The sequence below is a fragment of the Peromyscus maniculatus genome, chromosome 18, assembly GCF_049852395.1.
Source record: "Peromyscus maniculatus bairdii isolate BWxNUB_F1_BW_parent chromosome 18, HU_Pman_BW_mat_3.1, whole genome shotgun sequence".
In the NCBI taxonomy this organism is placed as follows: Eukaryota; Metazoa; Chordata; class Mammalia; order Rodentia; family Cricetidae; genus Peromyscus; species Peromyscus maniculatus.
In genome coordinates, this window is record NC_134869.1 from 18,497,745 (window position 1) to 18,516,860 (window position 19,116).

General features: G+C 49.0%; 1 protein-coding gene across 2 annotated transcripts in view; it reads right to left on the reverse strand.

The window, feature by feature from the left end:
- Window positions 1–1,300: 1,300 nt before the first annotated feature.
- The window catches only part of Elk3 (ETS transcription factor ELK3), a 64,763-nt gene continuing 46,947 nt past the window's right edge, over window positions 1,301–19,116 (reverse strand). Inside the window, exons 3-5 of one of the 2 annotated variants that reach the window (XM_076554628.1) lie at window positions 17,178–17,975; window positions 7,624–7,746; window positions 1,301–2,071 (exon numbers count right to left, since the gene is read on the reverse strand). In XM_076554628.1, coding sequence (XP_076410743.1) covers window positions 1,973–2,071; window positions 7,624–7,746; window positions 17,178–17,975 — 1,020 coding nt within the window. In that variant the 3' untranslated portion in view covers window positions 1,301–1,972. The remainder of the gene's footprint in view (window positions 2,072–7,623; window positions 7,747–17,177; window positions 17,976–19,116) is intronic. The other variant, XM_076554629.1, reaches the window with a different exon arrangement.

Here is a 19,116-nt window from a genome sequence, read left to right on the forward strand (position 1 = left end):
ATGGAGCAGGTTAGACACCCAGCCTCGTTTCTTCACCTGAACTCTGGGCCAGCCTTCCTCTGTCTTCGGCGTCCCAGCTTCTCCCAGCTGGAGGAAAGCATTCTCAAAGCCTCTCCTGGCTCTGACATTGTATGCAGTAATTGCAGCTCCCTGAAACAGCTCCTTTTTATTTTATGGAGATTCGCTGTGAGGGAATGGCAGGACAGTCTATTTATGGGTTCGGAGCTATTTCCATGGCTTTACAGTCAGAGGCCCCCCACCCCCGCCCCTCAGTAAAGACACACCCCCCTTAGAAACATGGTCAGTTTTGGTACAAAGTCTCATTTATAAGTATCTAAACAGAATTTTAGATTTTTTAAAATTCAAATGTTTTTCCACAAGCTTTAAAAAAAAAAAGAACAAACCATATAATCCTCTTATTTAGTACCTAGTTTGGAGCAGCTGTTGAGGCACATTTCAGATTCGGTTTTTCCTACTTGTAGATGAGTATTACAGCACGCCCGAGCTTATATTGGCCGTACTCTGAGTTCGTAGTCTTGCATCAGCATTTCCGCCCATTCCTAGTGTCTGACCAGCTGAGGGGCTGCTGCCTTCCCAGCCCTCACCCACCCCTCACACAATGCTTGTCCCGCAGAGCATCCAAATGGCCGCACAGTCACGTCCACAGTGAGCCTCCTGAAGAGTTTCCTCTTACCCCATTGCCTTTATTCTCCTCCTCAATGGAATACAGAGAGCATGTCTCCTAGGGGCTCCTCTCCAGCAAAGCCTCCAGCTCCCCCCATTCTCCATAGTACAGTTTGCTGAACCCATCAAAAGTTGTGGTATCTGTACCCAGGAAGATACCTGGTGTAAGGTAATCATTTCTTTGGGGTATGAGTTCATCACTGTCTGTGAGCATGTTCCACTCTTGGTTTTTGTCTCATCTTCTCCCCCCGCCCTTTTCTAGGAGGGACCAGGAGTAGATTGCTGGGGATTGCACCCAGGACCTACCACATGCTGAACACACACCCTATGGAGTACACCCTCAGCCCTAAAACATTCGATTTTTAAATATTAGTTGTCATGCCAGGATTCTAAAGAAACCCTAACTCCCAGAAGCAATAAAGATACCAGATGGTTGTGGTTACAGGAAATCAAGAGAACAGAGATAACAACATGTAAACCTGGGAAGTACTTCTAAGAGTTCTGCCGGTGTGGACCTAGTGTGGTTTCAGTATCCCAGGGCAGAAAGGCTACTTCAAATGGCTAAGCAGCTGGCCCCTCGCAAGCTCGTCTTTTAAAAAATGCACTTTGGAACGTGTTCTTTAAAGAATGTTTATTGTCTAAATATGGCTTCGTTCATTCTTATAAAAACATTACTTGGACATTTGTATTTACTGATTTTCATTTCAAAAGAGGGTCTAAGGCAGTTCTTACAGTGATAGGAGCACACTTTTCATGGTTTCTACTTGTGAAAATAACATTCTTCAGAGAGCTGTTTGATGCTGTTTTGTCTTTCAGACATTTCCTCTTAACACTAGAAATACATAACTCATGTACATAAAACTAAATGCAAAGGAAGGCACAGCTGGTTATATTGTGTATACAAGCAGAGTTCAGCATATGCAGAATTAAAGCAATAAAAAGCTTCACATCCTTATTAGTTATATAGAAAACATTAAGAAAGGTTCTTCACCGTCAGTGCTCAACACTTCAGAGCCAAAAGGATAGAAAAACAGAAACATTAAAATCCACTTAATGCAGAACAGACTTCCATATATAGCTGCATATATAAAAATGGTTCTTAAAATGCTAACATACATCTAGATTATCCGTGTTATGAAAAGTGCAAACCAAATTAACAGGGTTTCACAATGTCCTTCTCATGACACAGGTAAACTAGCCCCTGGGGACAAGCTGGCGTCATCAGCTTTGAGTCCTTCCTTGCCGCCGCTGCTGCCGCCGCCGCCGCCGCCACCACCACCACCGGTCATCATGATTTCTGAGAGCTGGAGGAGAGGAGGACTGGAGACGGGGCTCTGTCCAGACTGGGCAGTGGCACCGGCATGTGACCATTGAGCAGTGTGGGGAACTGGAAGGGATGAGAGGCATTCAGTAATCAATCGTGGCAGATGTATCAAGGAGTGTGCATTCTTTTCACACACAGACACACCGGTGGAGGCAGCCCTCGGCACCGAGAGATGGGAGTTGGTCGCTGCTCTGTTTTACAAAGGTTACCTAGAGCCACAGAGGATGGCCCGGAAAATATCTCTATTCTGTGTGCCTGAGATCCCAAAGCATGCTTTACATGTTGCTGTAAAACTTACTCTGCTACTGTCTTTAAAGGTTCTCAGTATATACCCTGCTGATTTGCTTTAAATATTGGGGGGGTAGGGGGGGCGGTGTGTGTGTGTGTATGTGTGTGTGTGTGTGTGTGTGAGAGAGAGAGAGAAACTGGAAACCAAGATTCTTTACGTAGGAGTCAGTCATCTCGAGTTTTGAAACCCGCTGTCCGTTTTCCATAGCACAGCAAAACTGTCCGGCAGTACTTGTTTAAAATGAGGACCAGGGAGCCGGACAAACAGCCCAGCAGTTAACAGTGCTGGCTGCTCCCTTAACAGAGGGCCCGAGCTTGGTTCCAGCACCCACACGTGGCTCAACACTTAATTCCTATGCCAGAGATCTTGTTGTCCTGGCCTCTGTGGGCACGCACACACACAAACACGTAATTAAAACCAAGATGACTCTTTCTGTCAAAGAAAGACTGTCTTAATTTTGGAGACGAGAAAGTAGTTTCTCTGACTTAATATCAATGCCTTCAATGACAGCCAGAGAAGGAGACAGTGAGACTTTTGTACTGTTGGTTAACTAGAATGGTAAATGCAGAATGGAAGCATTATGGTTTGACCTCATGACCCGAACAAATCCTTCAGCTATAATCCTAAATGAAGAAGACCGAGGAAAAGCATCTTTTGAGCATGTGACTGCTCACAGCTCGAGTTCTGCCTTGCCAAAGATGAAATGTGTCCAGTTGATCCACCAGGTGCTCTCCTAGCCTAATCCCTATTTAGTCCGGGAAAGTTAAATATTAAACTTCAACACCAAATATCAAACTACAGAGCCTGGCACATGTTAGAAGTCCAATAAATATTTGTAGAATGAGTAAATACTTTTTTTTTTAATTTTTCAAACTATTTTAGTAACACATCCAACACCACCATCTCAGGAGCTGCCATTTCATTGGGTGTTTAGGAATAGAAAGTAAGCTTCTTAGGCTCACTTTATAAATGAGAAAAACAACCCAAAGAGGTTCTGATTAACTAAAAGTCATAGCTCATAAGCAAAACTAAGTTTTATCTCCAGCTCTACTAAGCTGCCCAGTTCTTTAGTGGTAAACTGGCACACAGAAGTTTTCTGTCTTTCCGGCAGCTTTGGGATCTTTACATTTTGTAGGACTCTGTTTCACGTATATGCGGTTTACACCGTCTAAGCCACCGTCCATGTCCTGGTTACCCCTCCCATGGTGACTGCAGGTGAACAGCAGAACTGGCCTTGAGCGTTCCTTCTCTCTCTTTTATAACCTCTTTATAGGTGGCTGTAAAAGCATTGTCTTTAGTTTTAGTTTCTTCCATGTGTTAGAAATTCCTGTGTATGCACTCGGTTGTTATACTTCTTGATTGGCTTTTGGGTTTGTTTGTTTTCCTGACATGTTTATTTGCTTTTCTTCCACCACAGCCTTTCTTAAATTGCAACGCTCCCCAGACCTCCCTCTCTCTTCTCCAGTCCATACCCTGAACTTGCTAGCTACACTCACTTTTAGATGTTTGAATCCGAAGCCTCACAGATCCTGCTCTTTGGCACTCTGAATCTGTGAGAGGCATGGTTAGGAATACAGGCCAACTGGAACCAGAATATACTATTGTGTGACCTTGGGTAAATCTCATCTTTGAAGTGCAGACACACAGAAAGAAACGTGACTTGGGCTGAAGTCTGGCACGCAGTAAGCAAAGTGTAACTTAGCACACTGATGCATGCCAGCCGGTATTAATAGCATCCCCGCCTTCTAAGAACCCACCAGCTTTGTTCATACGTGATTTTTAGTCCTCAAACCCAACTCCAAGTCTTTCTCTTACCCCTGAACCGTCTGCTAAACACATGCCTGCTACAATTCGGATCTATCTGACGTACTGTTGTTTTATATTCTGTTCCTTAACTGGCTCTCACTTTTCCTCCACACGCACATCAGTGGGATTTTTCCTAACATACTCTCATATCTACGATGTATGAAATATTAACAGGGGAGGGCGGCAGCTCCCGAGCACACAGTTCGAGGCCTGGAGCTGCTTTTCCCACCTGATCCATCACCAGCCACGCAAACGTGTTAAGACCTAACTCCATTCTCTCTGTCGAAGCCCTGACCCCTCTCTCTGTCTCAGCTCAGGTGGAGCTTCTTGCTTGGGGCCTTTCTACGTGGTCTCCAGCTGGGAAGAGCTCTGCCGTCCCCTGCTGATCCAGCTCCAGCTCTTCATCGGCTGCCTCGGCTACAGGCCCTGCCACGGAGGACTGTAAAAAAACGTGCCAAGCTAAAAAGTGACAGGACACGTTCTCAGTTGGGGATTGCGTCACTTGTCTCCACGTGTACCCGCCTGTGAGGTGCAGTCCTGATCTGATAACCTGACCAGCTGAAACCGAGCTGCGCTGTATCTGTAGATCAGGCTCTCAAGTCATGCGAGGCCCTGTCTTTGGTCCTCTCTCTCCACTAAAACATACTGCAGATAGAAAGCCTACCTCTGTCTTTCTCTCGTCTTTGCTGAAACCCTGCCAGATCTCCCCTAATCGTGGTCTACGTATGCTAGCGCACACCTGTAATCCCAACATCCAGGAGGCTGAGGCAGGAGGACTACTGTGAGTATAAGGCCAGCCTGGGCTACAAAGTGAGTTCCAGGCTAGCCAGAGGTGCAGTGTATGACCCTGTGCCTGTCCCTTTCCCTCTTAAGATAGACGGGAAGATACATAATTGTCTCAGGAGATCTTCTGTGGCGGACAAGTCTTTCCCTAAGGATTTCCATTTGCTTTTCCAGAGATCACACAGGAAACTTGTATTTTCTCTTCCATTTATTAACACCTATTATATGTAAATGAGGCTTGTTAATTTTATTCATTTGGAAGGGGCACAGTAACAACCTGAATTCTGAGAAATCCATTTTGATGCCTATTATTTTTAGTTGGAAATCTCATTCCTGTTAGCATGGTTGTTGTTGTTTACCATTTTTAAAACTGCCACCTCTGACTTTTACCCTACTCCATTGCTCTTTTTGTATGAAAAGAGTAATGATATTTTAAAAGGTACAAAGTTGTTTTCCCTTGTCTCATGGATGCAGCCATAACTTAGGAACGTCAGGCCATGCAACCTGTCAGTCATCCAGGCTAAGTTGTAGCCCCGCCCCCAACCTCCCCACTTGTTTTCTGAATGGCTCTTGGAGTGAAAACAAGTTTGTTTGGTAAAATTAAAACTGAAATTCTTTGCAGATGGCCTTTATATGCAGTAAGCTGCAGAACTTGAAGTATAAATTAGGAATGAACACCTAGTCCACAACAGTTCTCAGAATATGGTTCCTACACTATAGCGTCATTAGAAATGTGAATAAAATGTTTTTATCAGGCCGGGTGGTGGTGGCCCGCACCTTTACTCCCAGGACTTGGGAGGCAGGGGCAGGTGGATCTCTGTGAGTTTGAGGCCAGCTTGATCTACACAGAGAGATCCAGGAAAGGAACAAAACCACACAGAGAAACCCTGTCTCTAAAAAAATGTTTTATCAGACCCTATCCAAGAACTCACGAATCAGAAGCCCCAGCGTGGCATCTTTACTTGACACACTATCCATGTGACTCGGGTGCATGCTGACTTTACAGAACCACGGGTATATGTTATGGGCAGCTCCCAGCTCCTAGAGGTCCTGGCTATCTATGGACTATGGACATGAGCTATATTTACTGTTAGGGAGACTAGAATAGGAACATAAGACTCCATGGGTTCCTTGTGGCTTTCCGAGGAGGTCTCCAAGCCTCCCAATAGAACAGAAATGAGAGACTGCTTGTTATTTAGATGTTTACTGAACTCTACAAAAGCTCCATGTTAGAGTCTTTAATATAGTATCGCAGTCTTACTCCCAAGGAGCTGCTGTATTCCTGCACCTCCTTCCCACTCCGCTTCTACGTGAACATGCCACTTCCGGCTAAAATCGTTAACAATCACCGTGTTCACTGTGCCTGACTGGAACTGAGCTGTGATGGGGCTGAGGGCCAGGGAGAGAAGGAAACCCGAGTACTCCAGGGAACAGTCACATCATGACACCCTACTCCAAGCCTGCTAGGAAACCAGGGGCAACATGATAGCAATCGAAACCTCTGTGGCTCCCCTGCTCTTCCAAGGAGACCCTACATCCTATCGTGTAGACATTGTGCTCTTGCAGAGAGGCACAATGACCAACTGAGGAGACTTGAGCTCTTCACACCTTCTCTTGGCATCTGCGCTTTGGTGACTTGTCACTAGGTCATCAGTAATGACTGACATTCGTGCACCTGTTGATATCCTAGATGCTGGGAAGTGGCACAGTGACCAGACTATGATTCCCGTCATTTGGAGACCAGTAGAGTTGGCCAGATCAACAGGCAGTCATAATACAACCTGCTAAATGCAGTGTTAGCAAGGAGCTACGGTCGGTTTGGGGTGAGCCATACTAGGGCAGGGGAAGCAGGCCAGATAAGATGATGGAGCCAGAACTGGGGAACGAAGAGCTGGCAGGCACCCTGTCCACCAACCTTTGCTTCGCGCCTGGCCCTGCCTGTGTTCACATACAACAGTCACCCCTTGAGAGGGTGAGTAGCTGTCTTTGGGAAATACTGACCTCCACGTGATGATGAGAAAGAAGATTCCAGAACCTGAATGAATAATGAATGTGCTCCTCTAACTCAGGGAGGTCCTTCATTATTCTTTAACCATATGCTGCATGGTATTGTATTACAAAATTAGAGTTTGGTTATAATTTATAGACTGGTGCAGGCAACTTCTACTCCAGCTTGGAAGAACTGTTCACTCTTTTTATTTTTTAATATTTTCTATGTGAATATGTTGACTCGTTGGATTCATATTCTTTTTTTTTTTTTTTTTTTTTTTTTTTGGTTTTTTTTTCGAGACAGGGTTTCTCTGTGTAGCTTTGCGCCTTTCCTGGAACTCACTTGGTAGCCCAGGCTGGCCTCGAACTCACAGAGATCCACCTGGCTCTGCCTCCCGAGTGCTGGGATTAAAGGCGTGCGCCACCACCGCCCGGCCTGGATTCATATTCTAAAGTCCTTTATTGAGCATTTGTGAAAACTGTTTATTTTATTTTAAATAATTCCTGTAGTAGATTTCCAGTTTTCCTAGTCATGTACAAATATCCAGAACACTTGAACAATCCATGTTTGGATTCCTGACATGAGCACATCTTTTCTGCCTCAGTGACATTGTCTGTCTCTAAAAGGCTGTGCAGCCCAATCCTTACGAATCCCCCTTGGAAACTTAACATAGTAACTAAGTATATATGGAATGTAGAGGAAAAGCCACGGGTGAGCCATGTTGAAAAGTCAGTTGCAAACCCTTACCTGGAAGAGTGTGTTTGGCCCTTGCAGCCTGGCAGGACTCAATGGAGCTACAGGACTAAGGCTGCTCCAGAAATGTATGCTGGAGAGCAGCGGACTTGGGGTCAGCAGCAGTCCATTTGGTGTCTAGAAGACAAGCAACAGGCAGGTCTTGTTAGGGCTTCACCTAACGCCAGCCATGACCAAAAGGAGCCCAGTAACCGGTTAGGTGCACTGGCCGTGGAGAGTGAACCAAACCTTGCCTTCTCAGGAAAACTGGGCAACTTGAGTTCCATCTGCACGGCTATGAGCAGTTTTAAGTTTCTTTTCTTTTTTTTTTGGGGGGGGGGGTTTCGAGACAGGGTTTCTCTGTGTAGCTTTGCGCCTTTCCTGGAACTCACTTGGTAGCCCAGGCTGGCCTCGAACTCACAGAGACTCCCGAGTGCTGGGATTAAAGGCGTGCGCCACCACCGCCCCGGCTAAGTTTTAAGTTTCTTAATGCTCATTTTATCCACACTTCTTAGGCAAGTCCCCCTGCCTAAACATTCTGGTGGAAAAGTCAGGTTTATAGCAGCTTGTCAGAACAGTTCCTTCCAGCCTCTTCCTCCGTTCCCAGTCAACAAAGAAATGTACAGACAAAACAGCATCCCTGGGAGGGCTTCATTTCTTATCACACTATTAGCCACAGTGGACACCTATTAGGTTACATGGGCACACACATGTTTGTAAAAGTCTTCTCAAGCTTCACGGACTGTTATCAACAGCCCTTTAATAATTGACATTCTATCAGCAGAGTCTGCAGCAGCTTGTTCAGAACCTCTGAGCTGAATTTGCAGACTTCCTCTGGACGTGGGGCTGGGAAGAATTCATCACCCTGGCAATGGAAAGTAGAGCTGTAGGGCCAGAACTTAGCATTTCTTAGAAGTGACAGGATTGGCATTTGCTTGCCCACACTCGGCAGGAGTCCTGGCCCACAAGCCAGCTAAAGGGCAGGAGAAACAAACCCGCCCAAGCCAGGAAATGTGCACAGCTTTTATTCTCCGCAGAGGCCCGCTCCCTGGCCCAGGGTGTCTGCACCTCTGGTGACCAGAAGGAGCCCCTCAATAAGACTCTTTGTGTAAGAACTCGGCAAAGGCGCCAGCGTTTCAGATTGCATCACGCTGGATGCTGCCGTGTTGTTTTTTCCTAGAACTGGCCTCAGCAGCTTCAGTAACTATCAGGAACATTTCAGCTTAAACCCAAATTGAAAGGTTTGCCCTGTTCGGCGGGAGAGACAAACATCCAACCGAAGTGCTGACAGGTAAACAAATTCAAACCAACTTATTGGAGTCTTTGTTTCCACGGCATTTCCTTCTAGGTAGTGAATGGCCTACGAGGTTAAAGGGATAAATTCGTGTTTTGAATCAGCGCTCCATTTTTTTTTTTCCTAGTCGTAGGCAATTTCACAAGTATGCTAGGCCAGCTGGCCTCACAGTTAAAAATTAACGAGCTCTGCCAAGGTTCCCATGTCAGAACCTCCACTCACTAGCTAGACAACGAAGACAAGAAATCTAGCCTCTCTGGACCTCGATCTTAATCTGTTAGATGGTAAGAATGAAAATGCATGCTATTATGGGAGGGTTGCTGGGAAGATAATACAACCCATCTGAAACTCTTAATCTATAATACAACCAACACACAGAAATATCAAGTCTAAGAGACTCAAGTCATGCCAAGTCCTAGTATTTTTGTGAACTAGTGAATCAGTATTAACGATAAGATGTACCTGACATACTCATTGAATGGGCTTTATCTATTCATGGGAGAAATTCTCAACTGTGTGGAGAAGAGTTCTGTGAAAGCCGCTGCAGGTGGGTTGGGCACCAGTCCAGAGACTCGGGTGATCTGAGAACTAATTTACATGATACTCCAGAGCCAGGTTCGAACCACAGTGTGTCGCATTAACATTTAATACCCAATGTTAGGGCTTTTTGGTTCACCCTCAATGAAGACTTCTCCAAGTCTACACAGTCTTCTAAACCATACAGGACAGCTACAAGTTTCTCACCCAAGACCACAAACTCACACCTCTGGGCAATATGTAAAACAGAGGATTTCTGTTTCCGTAGTCTACAATTTACATGCCCCTCTGGATTGGAGGTGTTTGCGCATTTGTTCCCAAGGAATACAGGATGTACTTAGACTGCAGGGGCCTTCTGTTTCTCATGGTAATACAGTTGAAATGTCTTCTATAATTTATGCAAATAAACATTGTGAAATGACTTCATTCACTCCTCCTCCGATCGCTGCTCTCCCTGGAGATCCTGTGGCCTTAAAAGAAGAACTACTTGGGAACATTGAAGGGGAACTTGCTCAAGAGCCTTGCCTGGGTTATCTCAGGACATGGCAGACAGAGCCCTGCATCTCTGCCTGCCCTCCTGGAGGGAGAGTACCTGCAAAGAAGGACCTGGGGGGGCTTGGGGAGAGGAGAGCTACAGGAAGAACCCATACTGCTTCTTCCGGTCCACCTGGGTATATCTGTCTTAACAAATGGCCATAGGAGTCCCTGACCCAAGTGAAAGCCACCCAAGGTCAATGGGCACCCATTTACAAGGGAAAAGGGGTTCCCCACAAGGATCTCCTTCCTCTTCCTCACCATTCAGCTTCACTTAGACACGTGACCTCTAACCACAGAAGCTGGCCTCATCCAGATGTGTTGCACCTGTGTGTCCTGGTCCACGCTCCTTTGTCTGTGTCATATCCTTCAGCCATTTCTACCCGTCTCCCTCTGCCCATCAAAAAACCACGCCACCTTCTCAAAGTAGACCCCTGGCCTCTCCTCAAGCAAGTGGAATTCCTTCCCACAGCCATTGGGGCATTTCATTGTTTTCCTCCCCATTCCTCAGTCCCCACGTGCTTGATGAGCTGGAGGACTTTGCAGCACTGTGCTCTCCCACCGGAACCCAGGACAAGTCTCACTTGGTACCGGTAGCTCCACCCAGCTCTTCTCACCCCGCCCCCTGCCCTAAATCCCTCCCTCCAAGGGGCGGGACTTTGCTTCCCCTTCCCCAGCTTGATCCCTGTATCTTTCAGCCATTTTGGCCATGCTGGTCTCTTGGCCCAGGTCACCTCTCTTCACAGGCAGTTCCTCTATTCCTCTCCCTCTCCTCGCATGGTCCAGTTTAGTCTGCTGACCATGTTCAGCCTGGACTCTTGCCTCTGCCTCCTTTCTCCCTCATATCCTCAATAAAAATCTTCTCCATACTTGAGGGGTAGTCAGGCCTCATCCTCTTAATTCAGTTTTTTTTTTTTTTTCATTTAGCTTCTCTGCCTGGAATGACCTACATGTTCAAAATTGAACTCATCTTTCACACCCGCTGCTTCTTAAGACTTCCATTTCAGCAGGCAGTACCATCAGTCCTGTATCTCAATGTATACCCTGACTGACACGGGAAATATTTGCAGAAGCAAGAAAAAGACAAGACATGATGTCTGCACACATGGCCCTTCCTTCAGCATCCAGTCAAGAAGGCACAAATACACTTTCTATCTCTTTGCTTCATCTGCATTCAAGACTCAGCCAGAACGTCACTCAACCAGTGATAATCTACAACGGCCACCTAGACCAGTCCACCTGCCTCACACGACCCCCACCCCCACCCCCATCTATTCTGTACATACTGCCAACTTAGTCACTCTGAAATACCATTCATTCAAAATCCATTCCGTTTCAGGACAAAAAAAGGCCTCCTTAGTCATAATGCTACGTCCCCTAAAACCTAATACGTACCTCGTAAATCCCCTCTGTGAACCCTCCTCCTTGGCTTTATGTGTCCTGGGCTTATCACACAGAGGTTCCTAGATGACTCTCTCACCAACCTTCCCACACTCAGCTTCCCTCACTACCCAGCTTGGATCCCATGATTTTAACCGTCCCTCGCATGTTGGTGATGCCTTAACTCCGTCCCCTGGTTCTCTGAGCGGGTACATCTTGACCTGAGTGTATCCTCTGATTTATCACAGTTCACACTTGATACCTTTTCTCCAGTAGCTTCCTGTGGTCTTTGTGTTCAGCCTCCAGCTCTCTCTTACCCCTCCAGTCACCACGGCCTGTGGCCAGTACTCTCCAAATGTCTCCCAGATCCAGCTCCTCTGGCTGTGCCTGTCATAGCCTGACAGTTTCACTGTCCTTTCACTGGTGTGTTTATTACAAAGTATCCTACCTGGATACAGCGGCCCCTTCTAGATGTATGCAGTCAGGGTCATTTCCCCAACACAGTTAATACCGTCGTCACTCAGACCCCTCCGGCTTCCTTCGCCGCCCCGCCCCCCACCACCACCACTGCTGCCTTTACCTTTGAGGATACCTTCCTATCTGACTAAGCTACAGCTCTTCCTGATACCCAGAGCTTTCCCACATTCTCGTCTCACGCTCTCCTCAGCCCACAGCGCTCCCATCCTGTGTGCCGGAAAGGTTCCTACTGCTTCTTCAATGCCTGCCCCAAGTGTGACCACCCATCCCTTAGCAATTACGTCTCCATGTTCTTCTACTCCTCTGGGCAAATTAATCCCCTCTTCCTAAACATCCCTTTTGTGCCTCCCAGCTCTCAGGGGACTGTTCCACCCAGGCGTGTATCCCTAGCTCCAACCACAGCAGCTTACACAGGGATGATGCTCCCCCTTCATGGTTAGGAACGGAGCCCAATCTTCTTGTTTCCTGTGCTCTTCGGGTCTCCTCTGCAGGTCCTAACTCTCTCGTGTGCGTGTGTGCATGCACATGTGTGCACTTCATCATGGCTAGGTGAAGAGGTTAATGCCGTCACAGGCTGATGACGCAATAAGGACAGAATCCTTACAGTAGGTCCCAAGGTTGTAAAACTAGTCACTTAGGTCCTTTTTACGTCTTGCAAAATTAATGTTCAGTGGTTATTTATTTACTCTAATGAGGAATCTGTGTTCCACTTGGCTTATGCCTCTAGAAGCTGTTGATGTCCTGTCAACTCATGTCTCAGCCTCTTAGGCAGTTTTCGTGACCCTAAATTATATATTGGCCCATATTCTTGACCTTGTGAGCAGCATCTGTAAGCTCGTGAGAACGAGAACCGTGTCTCTCTGCTAACCCTGGGCAAGCAAGGAAGCGTCTGGGTGTTCAGTGACCAGCTCCATTCGAGCTGATTAAAAAGAGGAGGCATTCGCTACCTTACAGGATGCAGGATCTCCCCAGTGGCAAGTATCTGCAGACGTCTTGAGTGGGCACTTGAGACAACAGGAAAGTCATTCAGACTTTAGGAAAAGTCAAGGAGGAACCCCAGCACATGCACCTTAAAACTGATGCAGGAGGCAAACGGACTCCGTGATAGTAGCACCCCAGTTAAACATTTTAGAAAAGTGGGGTCAGTGGTAAAGGCACTTGCCACCAGGCGGAAGTTCGATCTCTGGGTCTCACATAGTGAAGGAAAGAACCAACTATTACATGTTGTCCTCTGAACTCCACACGTGCACTGTAGCACACACCCCGCCATCACACATACAGTGTGCGTGTGTGCTTGTGTGTGTGTGTGTGTGTGTGTGTGTGTGTGTGTGTGTGTGTGTATCACTTTCAGAAGTGATGATCTCTAGAAAGCCACAAGGTTGTCTTAATTCAATAAAAACATAGTTTCAAAGACTTGAAAGAAGAGGACTGGAATCCCATAAGAGTTTGTGCGGCTCCGATCTGAAGGAAAGGGTTAAGGAGAATCTCACGCATCGGGAAGAAGTATTGAACGCGGTGGAGAAGACAGATGAGAAGAAAGAGCCATGAGCCGTCAATGGCAGAGAAGCAACAAGGGGACCCAGGGCACAAGGAGGGAGGCACTCTCTTGGGGTGTTTGTCGGGGGCAACCCACAACGCGGGAGCCAAGAACCTTCGCACCTACCTACCGCAGAGACCTCCTACAAGGAAGTTCTCCGCCCGTAGGAAAGGTCATGGTAAACAAAGCTGGAGACTTGGCTGGGGAAGTGTTAACTGAGTAAGAAGGAAGTTGAACAACCCTTGAGAGAAGGGAGAGAGAAAAGACCCTGTTTTTCTTCTGAGGATGGTACAGGAGACAGGAGGGTGGAAAGCATCCCTAGAAGGGGGAGCCCGCAGGATGCCTGCACTCTGGTTGCTCTCCCTGGCTCCAGACTCTCACTTTCTGACTCCAGATCAAAGCCGTCTGGCCACCCCATAATAAAGGAAGTCGAGTTTAGCATTTCAGACCTAGCAGGCTGTCTCCACTCAGTCAGCACTAATCCGGGGCGGCTGCTGAGCAAACACCCTGGGGCATGCATACTCAGACTCTGAGGGTGAATGCCTGCCCCGTGCTAGAACGGATCTGATTTCAGCATCTTGCACAGTGCAGGTGAGATGAACATGAGTCTTGGCATAAACGAGAAACGTAGGGCATCGGCCTTGGAGCCTGAGTTAACTTCGCCTCGGGGAGACAGGAATAATGGGACGTCGGCCTGCCAAGGTATCTGGTTAGAGGCCAGGGGGGCTTCACACCCCAGCTCCTCCCCCTCTGCCTTCAATTTGGTAGCTTGTGCCAACAGGGACAGTAAGCAGCCTTGCTTCTCGGGCGACATTCGGATAGGACCTCTGTGGCTGAGCTCTGACGCCTCCCATCTCTATACCTATTTGACTTTTGTTTGAGTTTCTCAGTCCCTTGCTGGAGACGTTCTTGACTGTCTGCTCTGGCAACTGTTGTTTATTATAAACTTAAAACCCAGGGTGACACCCCTGGCTCTCTATAGCTCCTGTTAAAGGCATCACAAGTGTTCCTGCCATGAGGTGGCCCCGGGGCCCCGAGGGGTTGGCAGAATAATCAGGCTGGTTTTCTCCTCTGCACATCACGCGGGAGGTGAAAAGTTCAAATCTGGATTTGGATCTAACGACGTGATGTGGAAAAGGACAGTAATCACGTGACGCGGCTTGCGTCAAGGCGCCTCACTTTTAGGGGCCTGGGTTAGTGCAGCACACGTTTCCTCTCTTGTAACGAAAGTTTCCCCTCCGGGCAAAGGTTTAGAGGGTGTTCTCACGGGTGACCAAATGCCATGTGCCACTTCATGAAGCCACCCCACAGGGGGTGAGGGGAAGTGCTAAGGTGAGCAAGGAAGCCCATGAGCCAGGGAGTAAACCCTCCCATAAGAAGGGTTCAACCAGACGTTGTTCATCCTGGTTCTGAACCCTGCCTGTCCTCCAAGAGGGAGAGCCCAGGGTGGGTGGGAGAGCCGAGGGTGGGTGGGTAAGCTCCTGGAGCAACCTGTTGGAGGGAGCTTCTCTACAAATCTAAATCTTACACCGACTTCAAGCACAGCCAGTCCTGAAGGACCTAAGGCTGGTCAGGATAAGCCAGAGAGGCCCGTCTGGTCCCAGAGAAACCACCAAAGGCTGGGAGAAGGCAGGTGTGGCTGAGTTTTACCTTATCTCTGCCCTTCCCCCCATCTCTGTTGCCCACCACCACACCAGGAGCAGGGACCCACACTCCAGGAACATAAAGGAACCTCTGGTGGCGTTTAGGTCCCGAGGCTCCACTGTGTCCCCAAGCACCCTCCTTCCATTCCAAACTCTCTCATTCTGTCTGTGTCTGTCTGTCTGTCTGTCTGTCTGTCTCTCTCTCTCCCAGAAAGCTTGGGCCCATTTCTGAATGTCTTAGTACTCACTCAATGAAGGTGGAGACCCCTCAGCCTGACTCCCAGATGGCTGAGGCCCACAGGCCTCCCTTACAGAAGCCTGGCTTCCCTAAGCATTCTCTCCAGGCTCTAGGGCAAAGGTTCTATCTCCTGGGATTAATGCTTTGTCTACATGCTAGGATCCCTATCTCAGGTCAAGGTCCCCAGCCCTGCCTCCCTCAGCCCCTCTGAGAGGTCCACCCCACCAAGTTCAGAGCAGCTAGGCTCAAAGCCACACTAGAAACCGGATCGATTCTCCCCCCACCCCCACCCCACCCCCGAGATAGCCAGGGCTACTTCGAGCACGCGGAGTAGGTGATCCAGGCTCACAGAGAACATAAACACTAAGACAGGAGGTGACCTGGCCTGTTTCCAGACCCACTCTCAACCTTACAGTCATAAACACAGAGGCCAGACTGTCCACCTGGTAGCTCTGGTCCCTGACTCGCCTGAGCCTAAGCATGAGGCAGCCCTGCTTTGTTAGGGAATGCTAATGGAGGAGTGCATGTGCCCGTCCCAGCCTATCACAAGAGTCCTGGGTGTCTCTCTCTCTCTCTCTCTCTCTCTCTCTCTCTCTCTCTCTCTCTCTCTCTCTCTCTCTCTCTCTCTCAGCTCAGTCATGAATGCCGCCACTGCCACTTCCCAAGAGCGAAAGAGCGAGCCATCCTGTCACCCCTGCCTGGGAAGCCTTGCCAAGCAAAGTAGCAAAGACTTGTCAGTCAGGGTCCCACAGCTGCTCGCCCAGCCCCACCCCCATCCCCGTAGGATGGCAGCAGCGAGTGTGTGGCTTCTGAGTGGATGCTGGAGGCCGACAAAACAGGTCCAAAGTCATTCCTCCTACGTACAGCCATGGGACCGAGTTTAGGCACATCACCCCCGTACCCCGGGTCACCTCAGCTGGTCAGTGGCAATGACAACGGTATCCACACCAGGGGGCTGCTGTGGCATGGATGGCAAGGTGTGCCACCGGTGTGTGGCGAATCTCTGGCACATGCCAAGAGAATTGGGTGTCTACTGTTGGGGGCCAACCAAGACCGCCATGACCATGCCAAGAGGCGGGGCCCAGAATTCCAGCCCACCTACAGTGTGATCCCACCTGGAGCCACAAGGCTCCAGGATGATGATGCCGGGCAGCTAGCTAGTTGGGGCAAGCTAGGTAGGGCAGCATGGTCACCCTCCCAATGTACTGTCACTACATGGCGTCACTCAGAGAGCACTATCCCTCTGTCCCACCTAGGAAGCTGGGGAGGCAGAAGCAGATGCTAAGCCAATGCTAACCTCTACCACTACCTACCACGCTGTGGTCCGGGACCACCTCTTCTTTCTGTCCTGCAGCGGAACCACACACCACTATGGCACTGTGCCAGGGGGTGGGGGGGATGGGGGGTGGGGGGCACCTTCTCCGGGGACTCACAGCAGCTAAGACCTTCACACTGTGTGAGCTGGCTCACCTCTCCCCATGGAACTTCCCCCCAGCACCCCTGCTTTTGGTGGGGACTTTCCTTCTGCGTGGAACCCTTGACTTTCTTGTTCAAGGTCAACATGACACACGCAGCTCCACACTGTTACCCGTGAACACGGATCTTCTTATCAGGACGCACGTGACTTCTACGTGCCTTCAGAAAATCATGCCATTAAAAACTTCCCAAGGCCTAAAATGCCCCCCCAAAAGTGCAAATGTCCCCAGAGATCTCCCCACCCTCATCGCCTATGTGCATGATCCCTCTGAGGTTACTCTGAGTCACAAAGCGCAAATGTCCCCCTGTTGCCAGGATACCGAGCCTTTCCTGGGGGGGGGGGCGCCTCTCAGTATACACAGTGACTCTGGGACACTGGCCAAGGGAGAACTCTTGAGGACTATGGGGGTGGCTCCTCCCTCTCCCCACGAGGACCCTGGGAAGAGTGTTTACCTGTGCCGTGAAAAAGGCTGGAGTGAGGGATCCTGAGGGGAGGGCTGGGCTGTTGAGGGCGATGGAGCCGATGTCGGAGCCGGAGAGCAACAACTGAGGTGCAGAGATTTCCAAGCCTTTGGGTTTTTTGCCTTTTGGGGGAAGAGACGGAGACTTGGTTTTGGAGCCCGATGACAGATTCAGGGGTTCCAGAGAATCCGAGTCATGGCAGGCTGCCTCGAGGAAGAGGCTTCTGTGTTCGGAAGGGAGGGGAGAGTTGGGGGACAGGGATGGGGACCGCGATGAGGAGGGTGACGCAGACGAGACGCTGGCAGCATTTGGCAACATTAAAGAGGAGATCTTGGCCGAGACAGACGAAGCCAGGAAAGCGGACGCTGCCGCGGCCTCGGATGTGGAAGGCAGGGACACCACAGGTCTGGTGATGTGCTTGTCGGTTTTATTGGTCACAAACCTGATCACAGTCCTGACTTCTTCCACAGGGGGGCTGTCGTCACACGGCTCCTCCTCCAGCTTCTCCGTCTTGATGGCCTTGAAGGCCTCAGGAGGGTTCTGCAGGGAATTGATGGTGAAGGAGGAGTACAGGCCGGAGTGGATGTATTCGTTTCGGCTTGTGCTTTTGAGGGCGGACAAGCCATGCTTGTGGGCCTCTCGGCCTTCGGGGGACACCTTACAGTCGCTGTCCTGCAGCAGGAGGCTCTCCCGGCTGATCTCCACCGCGTGAGGATCCATTTTTAGGATATCCGGGAAAGAGACGAACTTGTACACAAACTTCTGCCCGATCACTTTCTTGATGATGTTCTGTGAAGACAAAAGCAGACACTTAAAATGGGTGAGCCGGAGACAAAGAAGGATGAAAGGTTGAAAGCCGAAGCCCCCAAAATATTCCTGATGTCCACAGGGTAGCTAAGAGGAGTGACGTCAGAGGTGGAAGGTTCCATTTGCACTTTGGTCCTGCTGCCCAGGAGTGCTGTGCTCTCCAGCCTTCGGCCACTTTCTCATTTGTATTACTGGGATGATTTTGTAATAGCAAAAGCTACCCGCTGAGTTAGCAGGGTATTGTGTGGCTGGGACGATTCACACCTCCGCTCACAGAATCTGCACAGTAACCCTACAAGCAGGGTTTGTCACCCTTGTGTTACAGTGGATGAAGGGTGAGGACCGCGTTTCAGATCGTCAGCGTCCACGTAAACGCTGGCCAGCATCCGGGATACAGGGGGTCTCCAGCGCAAGAGCTGGCTAGCGAGACTAGCTTGAATCCTCGAGCTCCATGTTCAGCCAGAGTTCCCGCCTCAGTAAGTGAAGTGGAGAGTAACCAAGGAAGACATCTAATGTCAACTCTGTGCCTGCACACACATGCATGTGCCTGCACCCACATACCATGTATGCCCAGACATGCATGCACGCCACACATGCAAACACCAAAGGTTCTAAGAATTAGGAAATCAACTTTCAGCACTGCAGTGACTCATACAGCAAGAGAGAACTTCCTTCACCCTAAGACAGTACTGTCTTACCTGCCTCTGGGCGAGCACAATGAAATTGTAACAGGAAAGGACTTTGCTACAAAGCGTCAGAGAAATGTGTGTTATCGCTACCCGGCAACACAACATTCTTTTCAGTCCCGCAGCCTTTTCTGGGAAGAGAGCCACTGGAGGGAAACGAATTGCCTACTTTTGGATATTTATGGCATTCCTTTCATAGTCTTGGTTGCTAGTGTCTACATTCGGCTCTTCAGTCCCTCTAACATTAGGATGTAAATGAAAGAAATGAAAATCACTGTCAAGGCCCAAGTTTTCCCAGCCCATGAGAAAGTGGATTTTATATGGAAGGCTACGCTGTTCTTCAGGCTGACGGAGCTGGGAGAGCAGTTCTGCAGAACCGACCCAGTTCCATGTCTGTCTGGCAAACGCTGGCTGCGGGTCTTGCCCCGTGGTTGACT